Raw genomic sequence first — 25,508 nt, 5'->3', positions numbered from 1 at the left:
GCCTAGCAGCTGTTTAAAGAGGAGTTTAAAGCCTGAATGCCGGCACGCCTTAACAATTTACCTGCATGTCTCCTTTGCAGTTTTGGTGCAGTGTAATTACAGCAGTAAGTGAACCCCCGCCGATTTGATGCTGATAACCTATCATGAGGGTAGGTTATCAATATCATACCAGTGCTCAACCCCTTTAAGGTCCACATTTTGTGTAATGGAGCAAAAACACAGCACATTTTTTATTTTATTTTTTAGAAATCTCTTTATACAAAAAAAAAAATTATAATTTACAACAAATATTGATCCTCAACACTTCAGAAAACAGAATGTACAATATACAAGAATCTCCGACCCCCACGTCTGCTGTTCACACATTTAGGGTAGGACCAAAGGATGCTGTGCGGTCACAGTTGCAATGCGGCCATGCTGTGGTCACCGCAGTTGAATGGGCTGCAGCTGCCTCTAGATGTATTTATGGAGTGTAATAATATTACAGGCTATAGCTACTAGAGGGGTTGTTGATCCAGGGAGTTAGTCTGATTGGAGTCGGGAAGGAATTTTTTATTCCCTTAAAGTGGAGAAAATTGGCTTCTACCTCACAGTTTTTTTTTGCCTTCCTCTGGATCAACTTGCAGGATAACAGGCCGAACTGGATGGACAAATGTCTTTTTTCGGCCTTATGTACTATGTTAATGAGACAGCATTGTTCAGTGGGTCAGTATTGTTAATGGCTCCTTCTATAGCGCACGGCCATTAACAATGCAGTCCCATTGAACAAAGAGGTCTCATTTTAATTAGATGTAGCTGTGGCCCATACAACCGCAGCACGGCTGCATTGCAACTGTGACACAACCGCACCATTTGGCTGTACCCTTGTTGCCGATACAGCCATCCAACTCTTATCTTGCACATGGTTTGCTGGGATACTGAAATCTACGAGCTGCTGAGAAGGCGGTATTCACACGTGAAGGTAATCACCTCGGCTTGTGCTGCAATATTTAACTACAGTTTTAGTAACACTACAGTACTGCAGCTGTGTGAGAACAGTGTCCAGTCAGGGCAGATGCTAAATATACAGCTCTCATAGCGTCGCGAAGACAGCATAGCAAGCTCTCACACTTTCGTTCCATTGCCATTATAGTTCTAGGGACGAATATATAAACTTTGGTGAGATACCAGGCTTTGGTAATCACAAGGCTGAAGCTTCTTCTTCCACTGTTCTTTTTTCTTCTTCAACATACTTCTCCTGAAATGCCAGTGTTCTGCAGTGTGGGTAATGGGTTAAAGAAAAATGCTGATACTTTGGTGTCATGGACCAGAGTCAGTACAGTACAATCCCATAGAAGTCTATGGGCTCTGTATTATGGCTGATTAAAACATGGGGCTTGTACAAATACCTACATAAGTGCCAGCTATTCTGATCGACAAACAGGAGCAGTCAGTCTGGAACTACAGTAGTGAAAAGCTGGAAAAATTAGAAACTTTTTTGCATCAAGAAACTGATGCAAGTAATATTCAGCCTTGTGTTATAACTGGTAGTGTAATGCCATAAAATTTTACATGACGTTTCAGTACATCCTGGACCTTGCTCGTGGAAATCCTCCTTGGTCTGAGAAGTACCTATAAAATGCAACTTCAGCTGTGGCTGGACTTGTGATACCGGTGAAAAGTTCCTCAATGAAACGTAATATTCTGTACAATTTCTTGCATTAAACTATTATTCCATAATTCAGTGTTATTTACATTGATTGCTGAGTGCCAAGGATTTGTTCTATAAATAAAAATTCAAAATATGTGAAGGCACTGAACAAGCAATATCAGAATTTTCAACCAGTGTTTCTTATCCCCAGTCCATAAGAAAGCCCACAAGTTATGATTTGATGACATCCCACAAAAGAGCATGATCTGCTGGAAATACTTACAGGAGTTGTCTCATCATAGACAATGGGGGCATACTGCTAGGATATGCCCCCATTGTCTTATAGATGTGGGTCCCACTGCAGGAACTCACACTTATATCAAGAACGGAGCCCTGCAAGGTGGTGGCTGGAGGACTCCAGTCCAACCACCACCAAGATGGTTCCCCATAGAAGTGAATAGGACGGACCGCACATGACCAGCTACCGCTCCCACTCACTTCTATGGGCCAAACGGAAATAAGTTGAGCCAGTGCTCGACTATTTTCACCTGCCCCATAGAAAATGCAGTGCACCCCCCTTCACTTTCGGGGCTCTGTTCTCAATATAGGTGCGATTCCCATTGGTGGGACACATACCTATATGACAATGGGGGCATATCAAAAAGAATATAAAATAGAATTGTGAGTCTCAGCAAGTGACTGTCAACTTGAATAGAAGAATGGGTTAGACAAGTCCATTTAGAACAGCAGGTCTACAGCCTTCATTACAATGTATTCACCAATTGTAGAACACAGGGTGGTCAAGTCAGAGCCAGTGACCACTTCTCCAGTAGTAGCCTTCTAAAGTTTACTGAAAATACAATGCTCAAGAACACCTTAGGGCAACTGCACACAATTCAGATTAGGAGTGTCTTTTCCATGCAGATTCTCGTATACAAAAAACCGCAGCATAACAGTACCAGAAAAGGGTAAGATTAGACAAATCCCATGTACACTTTTCTCTTTTCTTCCATGTGGAAATTGACCTGCCATACAGATTTAAAATCCCCAGCAGGTCAATCGTCAAATTTTACCATTTTTAATGCAAGGGCGAAATCTGCAGCAAAACTGCATAAAATCCTTAACAAAATGGCAAGTAACACATGAAATGCACAAAAATCTGCAAGAAAACTGGGCAGATTTTCTGCTTGTAAACCTGCGCCCGTGCACAGGTAGCCTTTGTCTATAGTCGATGGTTTCATCAAATAACTAGATTATTTTTGGACTTACCGTAAAATCTCTGTTTCTCTTCCGTTCATTGGGGGACACAGGTGGACACTAAGCAGAAAAGTGTGAGCTTCTCCCTTCAGCTATACCCCTCCTACAGGGACTAAGCTAAAACAGTTTGAGCAAAAGCAGTAGTAGGAGAAGCAAGAAAAAAAAACTGGAAAACCAATCAATGAACAAACCAAGAACGACACAGGCCACAAAGAGTCCCGTAAAGAGAAAGAATGGGTGGGAGCTGTGTCCCCCAATGAACGGAAGAGAAACAGATTTTACCATAAGTACAAAAAGCTAGTTTTATCATCTGTATCATTTGGGGACACAGGCTTGACCATGGGATGTTACAGAGCAGTCCCAAAGGGGAGTCATAAATGCAGAAACCATCCAGGCAATCAGAGAACCGCCGTCTGCCAAACTCTACGCCTCAGAGAAGCGTCAGAAGACGCAAAGGTGTGTACTCTGTAAAATTTGGAAAAGGTGTGCAAAGACGTCCACGTAGCTGCCTTGCATACCTGAAGTGCCGAAGCCCAAGAGGCTCCTACTGCCCGAGCAGAATGAGCAGTAACCCGGAAGGGTGGAGCGCAGTTACTGATTCAGTACACTTCCACAATGGCCACACAAATCCATCAGGAGATGGAAGCTTTGGACGCAGCCAGCCCTCATCTCTGCCCCTCTGGAACGACGAAAAGGGAATATGTCCGTCGGAAAGATGACATTTGGGACAGATAAATGCGAACAGGCCGAACCAAATCCAGAGTGTGGAAGCGCCTGCTCACGAGGATAAGATAGGGCAGGACAAAAGGAAAGGAGAATGATCTCTTCATTGAGATGGAATGCCGACACGACTTTCGGAAGAAAAGGACTGGACAGGGCGAAGGACTACTTTGTCCTGATGGAGGAATAGGAAGGGCTCCAACAGGAAAGAGCCGCTAGTTCCAACACCCCATGTATGGAAGTGATTGCCACCAAAAAGGCCACCTTGTAGGATAGTAAGGGAAGGGACAACTGCTACAAAGGCTCAAAAGGTGAGAACGGGAGAGTGCTGAGCACCAGATTAAGGTCCCAAGGATTCAATGGAGGACGGTAAGAGGGCGCAGCATGCGTAATCCCCCTGCACAAAGGTCCGAACCGCAGAAAGCGAAGCCAAGTTCTGCTGAAGAAGAAAGGAAATAGAGGAAACTTGCCCTTTGAGGGAACTGAGAGCCAACCCCAAGTCCATGCCCAACTGCAGGAAAGACCAGAGTTGCGGCAACGAGAACTGAATGGGAGACCGCTGGTGGCGTTCGCACTAATTAAAATAGGATTTCCAGGTCCGGTAATAGATCCGGGAGGACGGCGGCTTTCTAGCAGGAATCATGGTCTGGACAACAGCATCCAAGAAACCCCAAGCCCTTAGTACGGCGGCTTCAACAGCCATGCCGTTAAATGTAGAGACCTTAAATTCGGGTGGAAGATCGGTCCGTGTGACAAGAGGTCCTCCCAAAGGGGAAGACGCCAGGGTTTGTTGGCAGGGAAGGAGACTAGGGATGCATGCCATACTCTGCGTGGCCACAAAAATGACGGGCAGACCGTCGGACCTGATTTTCCGGAGAAGATGCAGAATGAGCGGAAGAGGAGGGAACACGTAAGGAAACGTGAACCGACTCTACGGAATCACTAGGGCGTCTGACGCCCGAGCCAGAGGATCCTTGGATCTCGTGATGAAGTTCTCTACCTTGCGCTTGAAGCGGGAGGCCATGAGATCCACATCCGACCGACCTCACCGCTCACAGATTGCGAGAAAGACCTGTGGATGCAGAGCCCATTTGCCAGGATCGAGTCTCTCCCGGCTGAGAAAGTCCGTGATCCAGTTGTCGACGCCGGGGATGCTAACTGCTGACAGAGCTGGGTGGGACATGGGTCTCTGCCCAGGTGAGGATAAGCACAGCTTCCGACATGGCTGTGGGGCTCCGGGTACCGCCCTGGTGGTTTAGGTATGCAACTATCGTGGAGTTGTCAGACTGAATCCAAACTAGACACCCCAGGAGACGATCCGTCCTATGAACCAGAGAGACGAATCGCCCGCAATTCCAGAATATTGATCAGAAGGGAGCGTTCCTCGCGGGACCAGGTGCCCTGAACAGAGAGACTGTCCAGAACTCCCCCGGCCCCTCCACTGGTGTCTGTCATCAAAACTCTCCAGCGGAGGGGAAGGAACTGAGCATAGGCTACGGCTTCAAAGGAAGAGACCATGTGGCCCAGAGCCCTCATGCACTGACGAATGGGAAGAGGCTGGGGCCGCAACAAGGAGAGGATCTGACAAAGAGTGGAGTGTTTGTACGGGGACAAGAATATCTTGGCTCGATCGGTGTCGACCAACATGCCCAGAAACGTCAGCTGCGGAGATGGGTGAAGACAGGACTTTGATAGGTTTAGAATCCACCCGAAGTGTTCCAGGGTGTCCAGGACGATGCGTAGGCTGTCTGCTGTTGCCCCGAATAACGGACCCTTGATCAGGATATTGTCCAAGTAAGGAATCGCCATTATCACCCCGGCATGAAGCAGAGCCATTACCGAGGCCAGAATCTTGGTAAAGACTCTAGGAGCTGTGGCAAGACTGAACGGGAGGGCCACAAACTGGTAATAAAAAGGTCCCACTGTGAAACAAAGATATTTATGATGCAGATGGTAACATGGAGGTAGGTGTCCTTGATGTCCATCGAGGACAGGTACTCGCCCGGGTCCATGGATGCAATGACCAGTCTCATGGACTCCATCCGGAGGCGGAGCCCCCCCCCCCCCCCAAAAAAAATAAATAAATAAATAAATAAAAATAAAAAAACAGTGGTGCTCAGGGTACCCCTCAAATAAATAAATCAGAAGTGCTCAGGGTCCCCTAAATAAATAAATCAGTGGTGCATCAGGTTTCCCCCAAATAAATAAACCAATGGTGCTCAGGGTACCCCAAATAAATAAATCAGAAGTGCTCAGGGTACCCCCAAATAAATAAATCAGAAGTGCTCAGGGACCCCCAAATAAATAAATCAGAAGTGCTCAGGGACCCCCAAATAAATAAATCAGAAGTGCTCAGGGACCCCCAAATAAATAAATCAGAAGTGCTCAGGGACCCCCAAATAAATAAATCAGCGGGGCTTCAGGTCTGCTTAAATAAATAAATCAGAAGTGCTCACGGTCCCCCATATGAATAAATCAGCGGTGCTTCATGTCCCCCCAAATAAATTAAGCCTGGTTCAGCCAAATAATTAAAATAAAATTAGCCAGACTCAATTAAATCATTGGTGGCAGTTGTGCCCAGCGGCGGTGTCATTAACAAAAAAAACCTCGGACCTCAGCAGACAGGCGACCCGACTTACCCGTCCAGATGTCAGGCTCCTTCAAGCACAGGCAGTTATAGGACATCACTTCCTGTGCGCGAGGATAAGGGGCCGCTGCCGTTGTGCGGGCGACCCACAATAGGAAGCCTCAGGCGACCCCCCGGAAAGGGCCGATCGACCCCGAGGTTGAGAACTGCTGGCTTAGAGGTCTAGGAACCACAAAGAGATTAGAGTAGAATCTGTGAAAGCGGTCTTAAGCTGGAACCAGAACGTTCACTCCCTGCCGCAGAAGGTTGAGAATTGCCTGAAAAAAGGAATGGGCACCAGAGGGAGAGATCGGGGGAGAAGAGCGAAAAAAAAAAACGGGGCAGAGGTGGGGACCGGAATTCCAGTTTGTAACCCTTCGAGATGACTTCTCGCACCCAGGCATCCGATACGTGAGCCAGACAGACAGACATGCCGGAACAGATGAATACGACCTCCCACTCGTCTGGGGGGCGCCGGAGACCACACGTCATGCAGAGGAGGACTTGGGGCTATAGGGCTTGGAGCCCTGCCGGCGAGGGCCCCAGGGAGGGCGAGGATTGAAAGATGGCTTGCGCATCTGATCTGGGGCAGACTTGCTGGCTTATTGCGGCCGGAAGAACTCCGAAAGGGCCGAGGTCTGTACTTCTTTGACCTGCTGAAGCGTACTCTGTTCTGCAGCAAATGGGTGCTCTTACTCCCTGTAGCATCAGAGATGATCTCATCCAGACGCTTGCCGAAAAGTCTGTTACCGGTAAAGGGGAGGGACGTTAAGGCCCGTTTTGAAGCATTATCCGCCGCCCAGCAAGATGGCCAAAGGGTGCGGCGAATAGCCACCAAAAGGGCTGAAGAGCGGGCCATAAGCCTGGCCACGTCCAGAGAGGCCTCGCAAATGTAAGAACTGGCATGGAAAAGCTGCAATGCAATATCGGAAAGTTCCTCCGAGGGGTCTCCGACGTAGCTCGTTTGCCCACTCGGTCACAGCCTTCCTAACCCATGTGGAGGCAAAAACTGGGCGCAGCGCAGTGCCAACTGCCTCAAAGTAAGATTTGGCAAAAGATTCAAATTTTTTATCCCTGGGTTCTGAAAAGGAAGCCCCATCCGCCATAGTCAAGGTGGTATGCTTAACCAGGCGGGATACCGGAGGATCAACAATAGGAGAGGACGACCACTTTTTCGTTAAATCCTCTGGAAAGAGATATAAGACGTCTAAGCGTTTCGAATAAGCAAAACGCCTGTCTGGCAAGTTCCACTCCTTGGAAAGGGAGGAATCAAACTCCGGGTGGTTGGGGAAAATTTTTGGCAAGTGACGGGATCGACTGATGGAAAAACGAGCCATCAAATGAGGGCGTAGGGTCCTCAATCTGTAAGGTTTCAATAACTGCTGCAATGAGATTGACCATAGCGGACAGTTGGGAACACTGTTCCTCATGTAAGAAAGTCAGCGTCTTACAACCTTTCCTCAGAATACTCCTCTTCTACTGAGGACACGTTGGAGCGAGACTCCCTGAGAGGTGGCAGAGAGACTGAGGAAACAGGGGAAGCAGGCGCCCTTCAAGGAGAAGGTGGTCTGGCCCGTTTTGCATGACGACCGCGATGGGGATTAGCAAAAGGGTCCCCAGAGTCTGACTGGTCAGAGGGTGGCCAAACAACCCAGTATTTCCACAATGGCCTTGTTGGAATGAGAAACATCCTGCACCATCTTAACCAGGGAGCGCACCCACTCTGTTTCTACCATGGGCTGGGCAGGAGGGGTGACTGGGTCAGGGTCAGAGCCACTTGGCGGTGGAGCAGAGCACGAGGAACAGAGGGGGTCCAACTGACCGAATGGGAATTTTGAGCGACAAGAAGCACAGGCAAAATGTTGCACTGAAATGTCCACCTGCTTTGGGGTCTGGGCTCAGACATAGTGAGCACCCTGTAGTCACAGGTAAGAGGATGAGGGGAGTAGTTAGACCCTGTAGGAAGGGGAGACCAAGCTTACCCAGCCTGTGTCCCTTACTGCAGCTTGTGCTGAGATGCCTTGTGCAAGAATCCCGCAGAGGATCTCCTGAAGCAGGTGGTGTGCGGAGCGCAGAAAAAAGCGCCAAGAATTCGCGCCAGGATGCCAGATGAAGGAAACCTTCATGCCCCACCCCCACTAATTAAGTTGGTTCCCGGCACTAACGAGGGGAAAGGCTGGACCAAGCCATCTGACTCCCGTAAAAGGTATCCTCCTCCCTTCTAGGATAGCGGTGCTGCCGCTAGAAGCCCCAGCCGAACAGGTATGCCGGCCGGGTGTGAAGCACTAGCGGGGAGCCGGAATGGGAGTAGGCCGCAGAGAAGCCGGGGCCTCAATTACAAGCGGCCCTGGCAGAGGACAGGACCGGAACGCCGCGATAAGGGAGAGAATGGCCCGTAGAAAGGGGAAGGCATTGCGAGCACTGAGGGCTTCCCTTCACCCCCCCCCAACAGAAGATGATGCAAGGCAGGGACAAGGCTTTTGTGGGGCTCATTCACATAAGGTAACCTGGAGGAGGAATAAGGGGGATTGGGGCCCAATTAGGGACCCCCTGGTCTCCCATCTCCTGGGTGGGAATGCAGGCAGTTAGGACTGCCTGTAACCCAGCTAGAAGAAAAAGAAGAGAAAAAATCCAAAGTGAAAAAACTGTTTTAGCTTAGTCCCTGTATAAAGGGTATAGCTGAAGGGAGGAGCTCACGCCTTTGTGCTTGGTGTCCCCCCTAGTGGCAGCAGCTATACCCATGATCAAGCCTGTGTCCCCCAATGATACGGATGAGAAAAACTATATTATGCTTCAGGCGGGAAAAACTATGGCAGAACACAGGCTTTTGAGTCTTCCCTTTCCTGTGATAATAATGGAAACATTATACCTTTTAGTTGCGAGAAAAGGATACGAGGTGAAATGGAAATCTGCTCCCACTGCAACAGACATAAGATTTCCAAGTGATCTAGTGTCCTCCCCAAAGCAGAAGCCACTGGCTTTGTCCACGGCTGCTAAGACTCTCTTCAGACTTTCTTCATCCTAAGCAAACACAAAGCAAGTAGCTAGATTCTGGAGTAAATTGCAGTTTGGTATATCTGAGTTTAGATAAATTAACTGCACCTAGCCCAAGAAGGGAGTGCAGTTTTGGCCTAATAGATGACACAATTCTGTGTCAATCCCTGCACCAGATTTATCATCCAGCCTGAACCCTGTGGTAAATCTGGTGCAGGTCTAGACAGCCTGTCTATAGGATTAGTAAAAGGGCTGAAACGATTACTTGATTGAATCAAGTAATTTTGACACAAAAAAATCCTTGATGCAAATTTGTTTATGTCATGTGACCACAGAGCGGGAGTGAAGTGCTTGCTACTACTCACCGCTTTGTGGTCACCCACCGTCCCATGCTCTGTCCTCCTGACACATGTGTGCACTATGACCTGGCGCTGCGTGACGTCAGGACGACAGTGCAGCGCGTGGAGAAGATGACGGAGGAGTGGAGTGGCTCCCCTGCACGAGAGGTAAGTATTAAAGGGCTGCTGGAGACAAGGAGCGGAGATGGTGGCACTGGGGGGAGCTGATGGCACAGAGGACTATAGGCAAACTTTCTTTTTTATTAGTTTTTTTCTTATTAGAGTACTCGATTAATTGTTAGATTAATAGATAGATTACTCGAAAGCTGCAGCCCTAATTAGTATATCACCGTGAACGTATAAATCAGTACTCTTGACCTCTCACCTAAATATGTTGCTCAATGTGACAACAAATGTTTCCCTTTTTCCCATCAAATCCAAAAATGTCAGATGTTGAAAAGCGTGTCAAGGGGCTTGACAAATATGGGGTTTAGCGTAATATTGATGATCCCCAATGTCAAGTTTGGAACAGGAGATACTGTTCACAAAAAAATAAAATAAAATGGCAGCACACCACAGATGCTACATGGCCACAAGGTATGGTCACATGGGATGTCTTTTCACACAGAAAGATCCACAGCAAAATCCATATGTATGAGGAATTGCCACAAATTTTACCCTATGCATTGCAAGTGGTGAAATCCACGGTGGAAATTGCCATGCTGCAGATTTAAAATCCAAACCACAGGTTAATGTGTGCTGCAGATTATTTCAGCAATGTGCAATGACAATTGCTCATCCACTTTCCTGATACTGTAATGCTCTCCGGATTTACTGCATCCCATGTGGATGTACCTTAAAAGTCATCACAAAATGCTGCTCACATGTGATGTATACTAAAGTACCTTTTGTATATTAAAGTGGTTTGCCAGGACTTGGACGTGGTCATCAATATCAGATCGGGAGGGACCTACACCAGGCATCCCCGCCTTTCAGCTGTTTCAGGTAGCCATCGCTGCTGGAAACTACACAGTAGTACCATCCACTGATGTAGTGGCCGTGCCAGGGTACTGCAGCTCAGCTCCTATTCAAGTAAAAGGTGGCTGAGCTGTGGTGCCCTGAAAACTACACAGTGGACAGAGCCTTCTGTCCACTAAAGCCAGCGGCGACCAGAAACACCAGATGATTGTTGGTGGTGCTGGATGTAGGATGTTTGTACTTCAATGCAGCGATTTACTACACAAATACCTACCTTGACACTAAGTGGCATGAATGACACCAGTCCATAATCCTGAATAACTTCTGCCAGTTTCTCATGAAGACTTCGGTGGCGCCGAAAAAACGGATCAGAAGTCAAATGTTCCACCAAATAAGAAAGGTCCATAACCTCAGTGTAGTAGTCAATGTTAAAAGCTGTGATAGAAGACAACTAAAGTTTAATACCAACCAGATCAGAAGTGTCCATCATACTGTTCAGCATGATGGTCACAATTACAGGGGGTGCTCAACAGGCACTAAGTAATACAGACTCAATCAATAAGAAGCTCCATCCTCACCCAGTCTCCCATACTGCTCTATGAGGTCCACCTTGGAGAGGAGGTTGATGTGAGGCAGCTCTATGTGAAGCATGGTGCTCAGTGATGTACACAGGACAGAGATGAACTTGGCAGGGTCTGTGCAATAATGGGAATCCACAAGGTGCACGGCACATAGCTAAAAAAAATGGAAAGATAAAGATCTCATAATCCAGCCCATGGGTACTTATGAAAAGAGGTGGTGCCTACAATAACCTCAGCCTAGCTGCCATGAAAGCTTGGATTTCCATATTCGGGTTTTTGATGCAGTTTTTTTAAGCCAAAGACAGGAGAGGATTTAAAACGAGCAGAAGACTCCATCTTTCCTACCTGTCCTTATTTTCCGACCTGTTCCTGACTTCAAAAACGGCATCAAAATACCTGAACATGAAAACCTGGCCTAACAGTTAGGCCTGTTTCACACTGACGTTACTCATTCCGGCAGGGACACTGCATGGCGGATTCGTAACTACCATCCGTGTACAGCTGTGTGCTGCCTGAAGTGCACCCAGCCCCATTCACTATAATGCACGCAGTGTTTTTTGTCCGTCCGCCTCTCAGCATATTTGCTGTGCTGCGGCAGGATCTCCGCAGGTCCCCATTATAGTTAACCAGGGCTAGGTGGACAACAAGGCAGCACACGGTAGTTACGGATCCGCCAGGCTGTTCCCCTGCTGGAACGAGGAACACCAGAGTGAAACAGGCCTTAGAATTAAAAAGCCGTTAAAGGGGTTGTTTCATCATAGACAATGGGGGCATATCACTAGGACAGGGATCAGCAGCCTTCGGCACTCCAGCTGCTGTGAAACTACAACTTCCAGCATGCACACTTACTCAGCTATTCTTGTAACTCCCCTAGAAGTGAAAGGAGGATTCTGGGAGTTGTAGTTTCAGAACAGCTGGAGTTCCGGAGGTTGCTGATCACTGCGCTAGGATATGCCCCCATTGTCTTATAGGTGTTGGTTCCACAGCTGGGACCCGCACCTATATAGAGAACAGAGCCCAGAAATTGAAGGAGGGTGCACTGCGCATGTGCAGCCGCCCTCTATTCATTTTCTATGGGGCCGGTGAAAATAGCCATTTCTGTCGAGCCCATAGTAGTGAATGGGAGCGGTGGACGGTCATGCGCAGTGTGCTCCCATTCACTTCTATGGGGAGCTGGCTTGGTGGTGGCCTGTAGAGTTGTTGCGATACCAAATTTTGGACTCAATAGCATAAAAAAGTATTGCGATACTCGATACCACGCAGAAAAAAATAAACCAAAAAAGCAACATGCATTCCGCACTTAGTTTTTATATTCCAGCGTTCACCGCATAGATTTTTTTTAATATTTTAATAGTTTGGACTTTTCTGATGTGGCGATATGTTTATTTTATATGTGAAATTGGGAAAGGGGGTGATTTATACATAATATATATTACTTTTTTTTTTTTATATAACTATTTCCCCCCTTAGGGGCTAGAACCTGGATCTTTTAAACCCTTGTCCTATTCACCCTGATAGGGTGAATAGGACTTCACACTCTCCCTGCTGCTCTGTGCATAGTACACACAGGGAGCTGACTATGGCAGCCAGGGCTTCAGTAGCATCCTGGCTGCTATGGTAACTGATCGGAGCCCCAGGATTACACTGCTGGGGCTCCGATCAGAAGCTGCCACTGCACTACCAATGAAGAGGAGGGGACCCTGTGGCCACTGCAACCAATGATTTTAATACTGGGGACTGAGAAGGGCGGGCACACTGTGCCACCAATGACTTTAATGGGGTGGGGGGTTGAGGTCACACTGCGCCACCAATGATAATTAACCCTTAATACATGCCGCACCTGTGGGGTTAACTGCCACTGATCGCAGCTCCCTGTTGAGGCAGGGTGACGGCTATGCGATTCTGCTGGCGGCACCTGCTTCCTGTATTATGTGTTAAAGACCACCTTATATGGGTCCAGACTTGGTTAAGTAGCAAGCTACACAGAGCGGCGCCCAGAGATGTCCCAGCACTTATTATTCCTGGGCGCCGCTCCGTTCGCCCGCTGTGAGCTGTCTCTGCTCCGATAGTAATTAGCATATGGATTAGCATATAGCAGTAATGGGGCACAGCGGGCGAACGGAGCGGCGCCCAGGAATAATAAGTGCTGGGACATCTCTGGGCGCCGCTCTGTATAGCCTGCTTAAAGTCTGGACCCAGGAAAAGTCCTATCATTAGTGGTGCAGTGCGCCCGCCCCTCTCTTCTCATTGGTGGCAGCAGCACAGGGGGGGGGGGAGAGAGAGACTGCTTCCTTCTCCCCTGTGCTGCTGAGAGAACATGAGTGTGCCGGCAGCAGCGCGCTCATGTTCTGTGATACTAGACTGCGCAGCCCAGTATCGAAAAATAGAAAGCCCAGTATCGTATTGATACCGGGACAAAAGTATTGATTGGGTATCGAAATTTCAATACCCGCAACAACCCTAGTGGCCGGACCGGGGTCCTCCAGCCACCACCCTCCGTTTCCGATATAGGTATGGGTCCCAGCGGAGGGACCCGCACCTATAAGACAATGGAGGCATATCCTAGCGGTACAAAACGGATCAGTTTTGCCCTTAATGCATTCTGAAAGGAAAAAAGGATCCGCTCAGAATGCATCAGTTTGCCTCTGATCAGTCACTATTCCTCTCTGGAGGCGGACACCAAATGGATCCGTCCTGGCACACAATGTAAGTCCGTTTTCTATGACACAATAGAAAACGGATCAGTCCCCCATTGACTTTCAATGGACTTCCATTTTGGCTACATTAAAGATAATACAAACGGATCCGTTCTGAATTGATGCATTCGGTTGTATTATCTGAACGGATGCGTTTGTGAAGATCCACGACGGATCCGCACCAAACGCGAGTGTGAAAGTAGCCTAAAACCAGCTTTCAACTTTTTTTTTTTTGCATGTAATTTCTTATAGAGAGAAGGAAAAATACCAGAAAACAAAAATTGCAAAAGCTTGAACATTCTGTGTCTCGGAGAAAAAAAAACAAAAACAAAAAAAATTGACAGAGAGAAAACACCAAGGGGAAAAAACAAAAAAAAACAAAAAAAACAAGTGTCTTGCAGTTTATATTTCCCAGACTTTAACTGCAAAAAAAATTTTTTTTTAAGCCATAAAATGCCTGTGTGTATTCCGCCTAAAGCAGACAAAGCTCAGCCCAGGCCATGATTTATTCACATCTTGTAAAATGCTGGTTCTGAGCAGGGCTGAGATGAGGGGCTCACCCGTCCCTAATGACCTCACCCTCAGCCCCCAGCCCTGCAGCTGCCGCAGGATGTTGGGCAGAGCGGGGTGGTGGGTGTAGAGCTCCACCTGTCCTGGGCAGTCAATCAGCAGGTAGGTCCCGCGGAGGCTCAGCAGCCGGTCCCGCAGCCAGTCCAGGTTCCCTTGTAAGTACTCCATACAGTAGAGCAGGGCGCCATTAGGACCCAGGTGCAGCTCGGACATCACCTCTGTCAGAGCCAGCAGGTCCTGCAGGGTGACCGCTGCCCCGGGCTCGTCTTCCCCGGCAGGGTCCAGATTAATGATAGCGGCCCGGCGGCCCATGCTGGTGAGGAGAGCATGCATAGCGCGAACATAGGTGGTCTTTCCGGAGCCGGGGGGGCCAATCACCGCCTGCCCAAAGCCGAGAAGCGGCTGCTTGTTTCCACCGCTCGCAACCTCCATGTTGTCGGCTTGTGGAGACTACTTCCTGCCAGGCGGCCATTGATGACGTCACGCGGGCACGCCGGGACACTGCGCATGCGTCTGGGAGCCGAGGTAGGGAAAAATCACGGGTCAGTGCGCAAGCGCAGTTAACTCATTAAAATCCACCCGATATACGCGCCTGCGCAATGTGATGGTAGGGAAAAATTACGTCCCAGTGCGCAAGCGCCGAGGGTAAGCATGAATATCCATGCCAAAAGCACTTTTAACCCTTTGCAGGAGCTATTCTCATATTGGTTCTTGACTGATTGTCCTCCTATATATAGGTTCTATTATATGGGGGATCTGTCTGCACAGTATATGGGGGGGGGGTCTGTCTGCACAGTATATGGGGGGGTCTGTCTGCACAGTATATTTGGGGGGCTGTCTGCACAGTATATTTGGGGGGCTGTCTGCACAGTATATTTGGGGGGCTGTCTGCACAGTATATTTGGGGGGCTGTCTGCACAGTATATTTGGGAGTCTGTCTGCGCAGTATATTTGGGAGTCTGTCTGCGCAGTATATAGGGGGCTGTCTGCACATTAAATGGGGGGGCTGTCTGCGCAGTATATGGGGGGCTGTCTGCGCAGTATATGGGGGGGCTGTGTGCGCAGTATATGGGGGGGCTGTCTGCGCAGTATATGGGGGGGCTGTCTGCGCAGTGTATTGGGGGGCTGTCGCACAGTATATGGGGGGGCTGTGTGCGCAGTATATGGGGGGGCTGTGTGCGCAGTATATGGGGGGGCTGTGTGCGCAGTATATGGGGGGGCTGTCTGCGCAGTATATGGGGGGCTGTCTGCGCAGTATATGGGGGGGGCTGTCTGCGCATTAAATGGGGGGCTGTCTGCGCAGTATATGGGGGGGCTGTGTGCGCAGTATATGGGGGGCTGTCTGTGCAGTATATGGGGGGGTGTCTGCTCATTATATAGGGAGGTCTGTGCAGTATATGGGGGGGGCTGTCTGTGCAGTATATGGGGGGGCTGTCTGTGCGGTACGGTATATTGGGGGATGTATGTGCAGCATATTTGGGGGGGGGCAGTGTAATATATTTGTGGCCTGTGTGTTAGATGTGTACAACCCTATTTTAACAAAAAATAAATAAACATTCCCTATATCTCCTATGCCATGGCATGTTTTTTGCTACGAAACTGCAGTCATCTCGTCACTTGGAGAAGGATGAGAAGCGGCCCCCATCCAGAGGGACACACCTGCCACCAAATCCGTCTCTCACTGGATTCTGTAATCCCCGTCTGCTGTGTATGTGCGCACCGTCCGTCTGCTGCACTGCGTCTGTTCTGCCATTTGCTCTAACCATTTTAATAAAAAAAAATTGTGTCACAACTCTGACCAGCATGTTCTCCTATGGAACACAAAGTACCTGAAGTGGTAAGAAGAAGCCCATGTGTGAGGCCCGCGCCCTGGCGGAGCATTGAGGGCATCTGACAGGTGACGAGCTGCTCCTGTGTACTGTGATCACCGCGAGTTCAGAGGTCGGCACCCATAGGCTGTCCACATGCTGTGAATTACATCTCCCATCATGCTGGTAAAGTATTATGGGAGGTGTAGTCCAAAACATCTGGAATACCAAATGCGTATGAATGAAAAGCATGGTGTGTGACTGGTCAGTAACAAGGGTTGAAGCCTTGACGTGGCGTTACTGCTCACATGTGTATCCATGTGCCAATTCAACCAATGTGAGTGACTGTAATTAATACTGATTAGGTAACTATAAATACTGTGACAATGGAGAATTAAACGACTGTATCTCCTACACACTGCTTACACCGTGACTGTATCTCCTACACACCGCTTACACCGTGACCGTCTCTCCTACACACCGCTTACACCGTGACCGTATCTCCTACACACTGCTTACACCGTGACCGTATCTCCTACACACCGCTTACACCGTGACCGTATCTCCTACACACCGCTTACACCGTGACCGTATCTCCTACACACTGCTTACACCGTGACCGTATCTCCTACACACTGCTTACACTGTGACCGTATCTCCTACACACTGCTTACACCGTGACCGTATCTCCTACACACTGCTTACACCGTGACCGTATCTCCTACACACTGCTTACACCGTGACTGTATCTCCTACACACCGCTTACACCGTGACCGTATCTCCTACACACTGCTTACACCGTGACTGTATCTCCTACACACCGCTTACACCGTGACCGTATCTCCTACACACTGCTTACACCGTGACCGTATCTCCTACACACTGCTTACACCGTGACCGTATCTCCTACACACCGCTTACACCGTGACCGTATCTCCTACACACTGCTTACACTGTGACCGTATCTCCTACGCACTGCTTACACCGTGACCGTATCTCCTACACACTGCTTACACCGTGACCGTATCTCCTACACACTGCTTACACCGTGACCGTATCTCCTACACACTGCTTACACCGTGACTGTATCTCCTACACACCGCTTACACCGTGACCGTATCTCCTACACACCGCTTACACCGTGACCGTATCTCCTACACACTGCTTACACCGTGACCGTATCACCTACACACCGCTTACACAGTGACCGTATCTCCTACACACTGCTTACACCGTGACCGTATCTCACCTTTTGGACTCTTGTACACGACTATATGCACTAAAACATGTATAGTGATAGTTAACGGGCGATATTGATCGTGCGTACAGGAGCACATGGCATCTTGATGTTGTTCATGTTGTGCCTCACAATGGGCTATTGTCCCGCATTCATATGATCTATTCTCTATTCGTGCTAAACAATAGCCCCACCTGAAGCTCGACTTGCGCAGCATCATTGTAATCTATGATTGTGTGTACTCCTGTTGGCACGATCAATGCCAGTGTGGGACATATGGCCCTCTTGTAGGGAATACAGTCGTGTGAAAGAGGCCTTAAAATGAGTTTTCTCATCTCAGACAATAGGGGCATATCGCTTGGATATGCCCCCATTGTCTTATAGTTGCTGTTCCCCGCACCTATATTGAGAACTGGTCCCCGAAATTGGAGTATGGCGCAATGCGCATGCTCTGCCGCCCTCCATTCTTCTCTATGTTAGAGTTGTGGATTAGCAAACAGTGGTCGACGGACCCCATTAAATCTGGTGTCCTCCAGCCACAGCGCTACCTGCTCCGTTCTCAATATAGGTGCGTGTCCCATCGGTGGTACCCACACCTATCAGACAATAGTTGCATATTCAAGTGATATGCCACCATTGATTGGGATACCCCTTTAACAGCAGTTAGTCCCTTGTGTGTCCATTGTGGTAATCACACTAGTTATGTCATAGCGTCATAGGGAAATCATTAATCAAACTGTTAAATTACAATTTATTAATGAATTCCTGATGATGCTGATGGTCCGTGACTCCCACAAGGGCTCAAATGAAAAGGGGCAAGATTGAACAACGAACAAGCCTTTGCTGTTCATGTGCCAATCATAGGGTCTGCGATCAATAAAGAGCCAAAAGATAGCTCATTACTGATGGTATTGTTCATGGTTCACCTTTGGCAATAATGTCGTTTAGGGGAAAAAAAAATACCAAGGGCTTTTCAATAAACGTACAGTAGTGACCTTATGGTAGTTGTAATGTCACCACAGCGGTAGTGCCAAAGGGTACTGTTACCCTGTACCGGCCAATGAAAACACAAATACATCGAAGTTAACTATACATTTTTTTATTTTTGTATAAATTACAATATATCCATAAAAAAAAAAATATATATATACACATACTATACAAAAAATAAAATTTTTTAGTGGAGTAGGACTGTCGTGTAGGTGGTTTGAGGTTGGCAATGGTAGCCCCCCTGTCCTCTTTATTCTCTGAGCTAAAAATACAGTCCACAAGAAAGGATGCAGGTTGAAATTGTGGGTTGTATAAGGGTCTGAGGAGGAGGGTACCCGAGCATGTGTAGAGGTGGTGGGGAAAATAGTGGGACGGAGAAGTAGAAAAGAGACAGAAGGGAACACATGCCCGGGGGCTGGGAATGGGAAGGTTGTCGGTAATGGTCACTGGTGTGGGATGGGGTTGTGGGGGCCGTGGCCAATTTCTGTGACACATTCTCTAAGCATGATATTAAACTCATGCAACTGCTCGGGCGTCATTGAGTCCACCAAATTGATTATGCTTACCCCATAATGGTAGTTAGGGCTGCATTGGATCGCCGACTCTGCTCCCTCCCAGCGGCGAATCAAGGCAGCACTAAACTCCTTCTGATGTTCGTCCAAACCTTCTACAGTGTTGGAAACAACCTCTACACGGGCCACATAATCATTTTGCTTTGGCCTACCGGATCTCTACATGCTCAGCAGGGCTCTTAAATTTTGATGTCAACCTAAGAGCCTCTGTTGAGCAGAGGGATCCGGTAGGGGACCCGGATTCTCCCGAGCAGATGCATGAGGGACAGGAGGTCTGGCGTTGGCGATCCATTCATTTTCCGCATCAGGAGGTTGTTCAGTCTCCAGAGTGCTGCTCTTAGTTCTGTATGAAAAAAATGAAATAAAAATTTACCTTTAAAAACACCATCCATGTCCGATGCTACGTCTACATTACACCATAAGTTGGCTGTCCAAAACAGGGTAGCCAAACGCTCTGCTGTTACAGACAGTCCCTTAAAGGGAACCTGTCACTGGGATTTTGTGTATAGAGCTGAGTGCATGGGCTGTTAGATGGCCGCTAGCACATCCTCAATACCCAGTCCCCATAGCTCTGTGTGCTCTTATTGTGTAAGAAAACAGATTTGATACATATGCAAATTAACCTGAGATGAGTCCTGTCCCTGACTCCTCTCACATACAGGACTCATCTCAGGTTAATTTGCATATGTATCAAATTGATTTTTTTAAGCAATAAAAGCACACAGAGCTATGGGGACTGGGTATTGCGGATGTGCTAGAGGCCATCTAGCAACCCATGTCCTCAGCGCTATACCCCAAATCCCGGTGACAGGTTCCCTTTAAATTACATTTCTTTTTACATTTCATTTACATTTCTTTAAAAAATATATATAATTTACCTTCTTTGTGCCATTGTGCGTCGCCGTAAACCAAGGCCGCTATATATGTACTCCCTGAGGTTGCGCCGGACCCAATCGGGACTGAACCTCCTTCTTATAGTCCATCCTGAAGCCGTCCTGGATAGATCAGCAACGCGTTGTGTAACCTGTTTAAATGTTGGAAAAAAAAAACATAACATGTAAGGTTAAGAACAATATGAATGTTTAAAAAAAAAAATTGCTGTTCTTACAACATATCTTCTGAGACACCGCATTTAAATCCCCCCAGGTCTCAGAAAGGTCAGAACATATGTCCCTCTATGGCCGTGTAAGCGGTGTGTAGGAGATACGGTCACGGTGAGTGTGTAGGAGATACGGTCACAGTGTAAGCAGTGTGTAGGAGATACGGTCACAGTGTAAGCAGTGTGTAGGAGATACGGTCACGGTGTAAGCGGTGTGTAGGAGATACGGTCACGGTGTAAGCAGTGTGTAGGAGATACGGTCACGGTGTAAGCGGTGTGTAGGAGAGACGGTCACGGTGTAAGCGGTGTGTAGGAGATACAGTCACGGTGTAAGCAGTGTGTAGGAGATACAGTCGTTTAATTCTCCATTGTCACAGTATTTATAGTTACCTAATCAGTATTAATTACAGTCACTCACATTGGTTGAATTGGCACATGGATACACATGTGAGCAGTAACGCCACGTCAAGGCTTCAACCCTTGTTACTGACCAGTCACACACCATGCTTTTCATTCATACGCATTTGGTATTCCAGATGTTTTGGACTACACCTCCCATAATACTTTACCAGCATGATGGGAGATGTAATTCACAGCATGTGGACAGCCTATGGGTGCCGACCTCTGAACTCGCGGTGATCACAGTACACAGGAGCAGCTCGTCACCTGTCAGATGCCCCTTCAATGCTCCCGCCAGGGCGCGGGCCTCACACATGGGCTTCTTCTTACCACTTCAGGTACTTTGTGTTCCATAGGAGAACATGCTGGTCAGAGTTGTGACACAATTTTTTTTTATTAAAATGGTTAGAGCAAATGGCAGAACAGACGCAGTGCAGCAGACGGACGGTGCGCACATACACAGCAGACGGGGATTACAGAATCCAGTGAGAGACGGATTTGGTGGCAGGTGTGTCCCTCTGGATGGGGGCCGCTTCTCATCCTTCTCCAAGTGACGAGATGACTGCAGTTTCGTAGCAAAAAACATGCCATGGCATAGGAGATATAGGGAATGTTTATTTATTTTTTGTTAAAATAGGGTTGTACACATCTAACACACAGGCCACAAATATATTACACTGCCCCCCCCAAATATGCTGCACATACATCCCCCAATATACCGTACCGCACAGACAGCCCCCCCATATACTGCACAGACAGCCCCCCCCCATATACTGCACAGACCTCCCTATATAATGAGCAGGCACCCCCCCATATACTGCACAGACAGCCCCCCATATACTGCGCACACAGCCCCCCCATATACTGCGCAGACAGCCCCCCATTTAATGCGCAGACAGCCCCCCCCATATACTGCGCAGACAGCCCCCCATATACTGCGCAGACAGCCCCCCCATATACTGCGCACACAGCCCCCCCATATACTGCGCACACAGCCCCCCCATATACTGTGCGACAGCCCCCCAATACACTGCGCAGACAGCCCCCCATATACTGCGCAGACAGCCCCTCCATATACTGCGCAGACAGCCCCCCCATATACTGCGCAGACAGCCCCCCATATACTGCGCAGACAGCCCCCTATATACTGCGCAGACAGACTCCCAAATATACTGCGCAGACAGACTCCCAAATATACTGTGCAGACAGCCCCCCAAATATACTGTGCAGACAGCCCCCCAAATATACTGTGCAGACAGCCCCCCAAATATACTGTGCAGACAGACCCCCCATATACTGTGCAGACAGACCCCCCCCATATACTGTGCAGACAGACCCCCCCCATATAATAGAACCTATATATAGGAGGACAATCAGTCAAGAACCAATATGAGAATAGCTCCTGCAAAGGGTTAAAAGTGCTTTTGGCATGGATATTCATGCTTACCCTCGGCGCTTGCGCACTGGGACGTAATTTTTCCCTACCATCACATTGCGCAGGCGCGTATATCGGGTGGATTTTAATGAGTTAACTGCGCTTGCGCACTGACCCGTGATTTTTCCCTACCTCGGCTCCCAGACGCATGCGCAGTGTCCCGGCGTGCTGCTAAGTTCAGCCTTGAGATGTTCACTAGAGTGTCCTTTTGGGCATGCGCAGATGGAGAAAAGTGAGACACGCCCCCCGACGTCATCGCTCATGCGACAGGAAGTCAGAGGGTAGGGAAATCTCACGAGGTAGGGTAGAATAACGCGTCACCGGGCTTGGGTTTCCTGGCAGCGGGAAAATGAAAAGCTGATTGTTGTAGATAAGTCACATGTACTGCATAGATGTTGTGGCCCATACTAAGAGAGTGACCAATGGCTATACTTGTTACAGATGGAATGAACACATCCCCAGGTGTATAGAGAATTCCCGGTGCTCTCTGGATAGGGTGTAGTGTATAGTGGGATGAACACATACTCCGCATATACAGGTGTATAAAGAATTCCCTGTGCTTTCTGGATAATGTATAGTGTATAGTGGGATGAACACATACTCCGCATATACAGGTGTATAGAGAATTCCCTGTGCTCTCTGGATAGTGTGTAGTGGAATGAACACATACTCCGCATATACAGGTGTATAGAGAATTCCCTCTACTCTCTGGATAGTGTATAGTGGAATGAACACATACTCCGCATATACAGGTGTATAGAGAATTCCCTGTGCTCTCTGGATAGTGTATAGTGTATAGTGGAATGAACACATACTCCTCATATACAGGTGTATAGAGAATTCCCGGTGCTCTCTGGATAGTGTATAGTGGAATGAACACATACTCCGCATATACAGGTGTATAGAGAATTCCCTGTGCTCTCTGGATAGGGTGTAGTGTGTAGTGGAATGAACACATACTCCGCATATACAGGTGTATAGAGAATTCCCTGTGCTCTCTGGATAGTGTATAGTGGAATGAACACATACTCCGCATATACAGGTGTATAGAGAATTCCCTGTGCTCTCTGGATAGTGTATAGTGGAATGAACACATACTCCGCATATACAGGTGTATAGAGAATTCCCTGTGCTCTCTGGATAATGTATAGTGGAATGAAAACATACTCTGCATATAAAGGTGTATAGAGAATTCCCGGTGCTCTCTGGATAGGGTGTAGTGTGTAGTGGAATGAACACATACTCCGCATATACAGGTGTATAGAGAATTCCCTGTGCTCTCTGGATAGTGTATAGTGGAATGAAAACATACTCCGCATATACAGGTGTATAGAGAATTCCCGGTGCTCTCTGGATAGTGTGTAGTGTATAGTGGGATGAGCACATACTCCGCATATACAGGTGTATAGAGAATTCCCGCTGCTCTCTGGATAGTGTGTAGTGTATAGTGGGATGAGCACATACTCCGCATATACAGGTGTATAGAGAATTCCCTGTGCTCTCTGGATAGTGTATAGTGTATAGTGGAATGAACACATACTCCTCATATACAGGTGTATAGAGAATTCCCTGTGCTCTCTGGATAGTGTATAGTGGAATGAACACATACTCCGCATATACAGGTGTATAGAGAATTCCCTGTGCTCTCTGGATAGGGTGTAGTGTGTAGTGGAATGAACACATACTCCGCATATACAGGTGTATAGAGAATTCCCGGTGCTCTCTGGATAGTGTATAGTGGAATGAACACATACTCCGCATATACAGGTGTATAGAGAATTCCCTGTGCTCTCTGGATAGTGTATAGTGTATAGTGGAATGAACACATACTCCTCATATACAGGTGTATAGAGAATTCCCTGTGCTCTCTGGATAGTGTATAGTGGAATGAACACATACTCCGCATATACAGGTGTATAGAGAATTCCCTGTGCTCTCTGGATAGGGTGTAGTGTGTAGTGGAATGAACACATACTCCGCATATACAGGTGTATAGAGAATTCCCTGTGCTCTCTGGATAGTGTATAGTGGAATGAACACATACTCCGCATATACAGGTGTATAGAGAATTCCCTGTGCTCTCTGGATAGTGTATAGTGGAATGAACACATACTCCGCATATACAGGTGTATAGAGAATTCCCTGTATTCTCTGAATAGTGTGTAGTGTATAGTGGAATGAAAACATACTCCGCATATACAGGTGTATAGAGAATTCCCGGTGCTCTCTGGATAGTGTGTAGTGGAATGAACACATACTCCGCATATACAGGTGTATAGAGAATTCCCTGTATTCTCTGAATAGTGTGTAGTGTATAGTGGAATGAAAACATACTCCGCATATACAGGTGTATAGAGAATTCCCGGTGCTCTCTGGATAGTGTATAGTGGAATGAACACATACTCCGCATATACAGGTGTATAGAGAATTCCCTGTATTCTCTGAATAGTGTGTAGTGTATAGTGGAATGAAAACATACTCCGCATATACAGGTGTATAGAGAATTCCCGGTGCTCTCTGGATAGTGTGTAGTGTATAGTGGGATGAGCACATACTCCGCATATACAGGTGTATAGAGAATTCCCTGTGCTCTCTGGATAGGGTGTAGTGTGTAGTGGAATGAACACATACTCCGCATATACAGGTGTATAGAGAATTCCCGCTGCTCTCTGGATAGTGTGTAGTGTATAGTGGGATGAGCACATACTCCGCATATACAGGTGTATAGAGAATTCCCTGTGCTCTCTGGATAGGGTGTAGTGTGTAGTGGAATGAACACATACTCCGCATATACAGGTGTATAGAGAATTCCCGCTGCTCTCTGGATAGTGTGTAGTGTATAGTGGGATGAGCACATACTCCGCATATACAGGTGTATAGAGAATTCCCTGTGCTCTCTGGATAGTGTATAGTGTATAGTGGAATGAACACATACTCCTCATATACAGGTGTATAGAGAATTCCCTGTGCTCTCTGGATAGTGTATAGTGGAATGAACACATACTCCGCATATACAGGTGTATAGAGAATTCCCTGTGCTCTCTGGATAGGGTGTAGTGTGTAGTGGAATGAACACATACTCCGCATATACAGGTGTATAGAGAATTCCCTGTGCTCTCTGGATAGTGTATAGTGGAATGAACACATACTCCGCATATACAGGTGTATAGAGAATTCCCTGTGCTCTCTGGATAGTGTATAGTGGAATGAACACATACTCCGCATATAAAGGTGTATAGAGAATTCCCGCTGCTCTCTGGATAGGGTGTAGTGTGTAGTGGAATGAACACATACTCCGCATATACAGGTGTATAGAGAATTCCCTGTGCTCTCTGGATAGTGTATAGTGGAATGAACACATACTCCGCATATACAGGTGTATAGAGAATTCCCTGTATTCTCTGAATAGTGTGTAGTGTATAGTGGAATGAAAACATACTCCGCATATACAGGTGTATAGAGAATTCCCGGTGCTCTCTGGATAGTGTATAGTGGGATGAGCACATACTCCGCATATACAGGTGTATAGAGAATTCCCGCTGCTCTCTGGGTAGTGTATAGTGGGATGAGCACATAC

The 25,508-nt window shown here is 47.6% G+C and overlaps 1 protein-coding gene and 1 long non-coding RNA gene across 2 annotated transcripts; both read right to left on the bottom strand.

Annotated features, from left to right (window-relative positions):
- Positions 1–310: 310 nt before the first annotated feature.
- On the bottom strand, positions 311–14,864 carry GPN2 (GPN-loop GTPase 2). The gene is made up of 5 exons (XM_044288056.1): positions 14,400–14,864; positions 11,122–11,278; positions 10,818–10,978; positions 9,127–9,254; positions 311–1,253 (listed from the first exon to the last, which is right to left on the bottom strand). Exons 1-5 carry the CDS (start codon positions 14,820–14,822, stop codon positions 1,181–1,183), a joined length of 942 nt encoding a protein of 313 aa, XP_044143991.1. The 5' UTR covers positions 14,823–14,864; the 3' UTR covers positions 311–1,180.
- Positions 14,865–19,282: 4,418 nt separating this feature from the next.
- On the bottom strand, positions 19,283–22,103 carry LOC122930921. Its single transcript, XR_006388189.1, has 3 exons — positions 22,064–22,103; positions 19,877–20,022; positions 19,283–19,341 (listed from the first exon to the last, which is right to left on the bottom strand). It is a non-coding gene; the product is annotated as an uncharacterized LOC122930921 (long non-coding RNA).
- Positions 22,104–25,508: the final 3,405 nt, after the last annotated feature.

The sequence above is a fragment of the Bufo gargarizans genome, chromosome 3 (genome assembly GCF_014858855.1).
Source record: "Bufo gargarizans isolate SCDJY-AF-19 chromosome 3, ASM1485885v1, whole genome shotgun sequence".
Taxonomy (NCBI): Eukaryota; Metazoa; Chordata; class Amphibia; order Anura; family Bufonidae; genus Bufo; species Bufo gargarizans.
The sequence above is the reverse complement of the archived record's forward strand: the minus strand, read 5'-3'. Positions and strand labels throughout refer to the sequence as shown.

Coding starts and splice junctions, on each gene's coding strand:
- GPN2 (XM_044288056.1), bottom strand. CDS start 14,822: ATGGAGGTTGCGAGCGGTGGAAACAAGCAGCCGCTTCTCGGCTTTGGG. Junction 9,255..10,817: donor TCATGCCACTTAGTGTCAAG/GTAGGTATTTGT, acceptor GTGTTTGCTTAG/GATGAAGAAAGTCTGAAGAG. Junction 1,254..9,126: donor GCAGATTTCCATTTCACCTC/GTATCCTTTTCT, acceptor CCCACACTGCAG/AACACTGGCATTTCAGGAGA.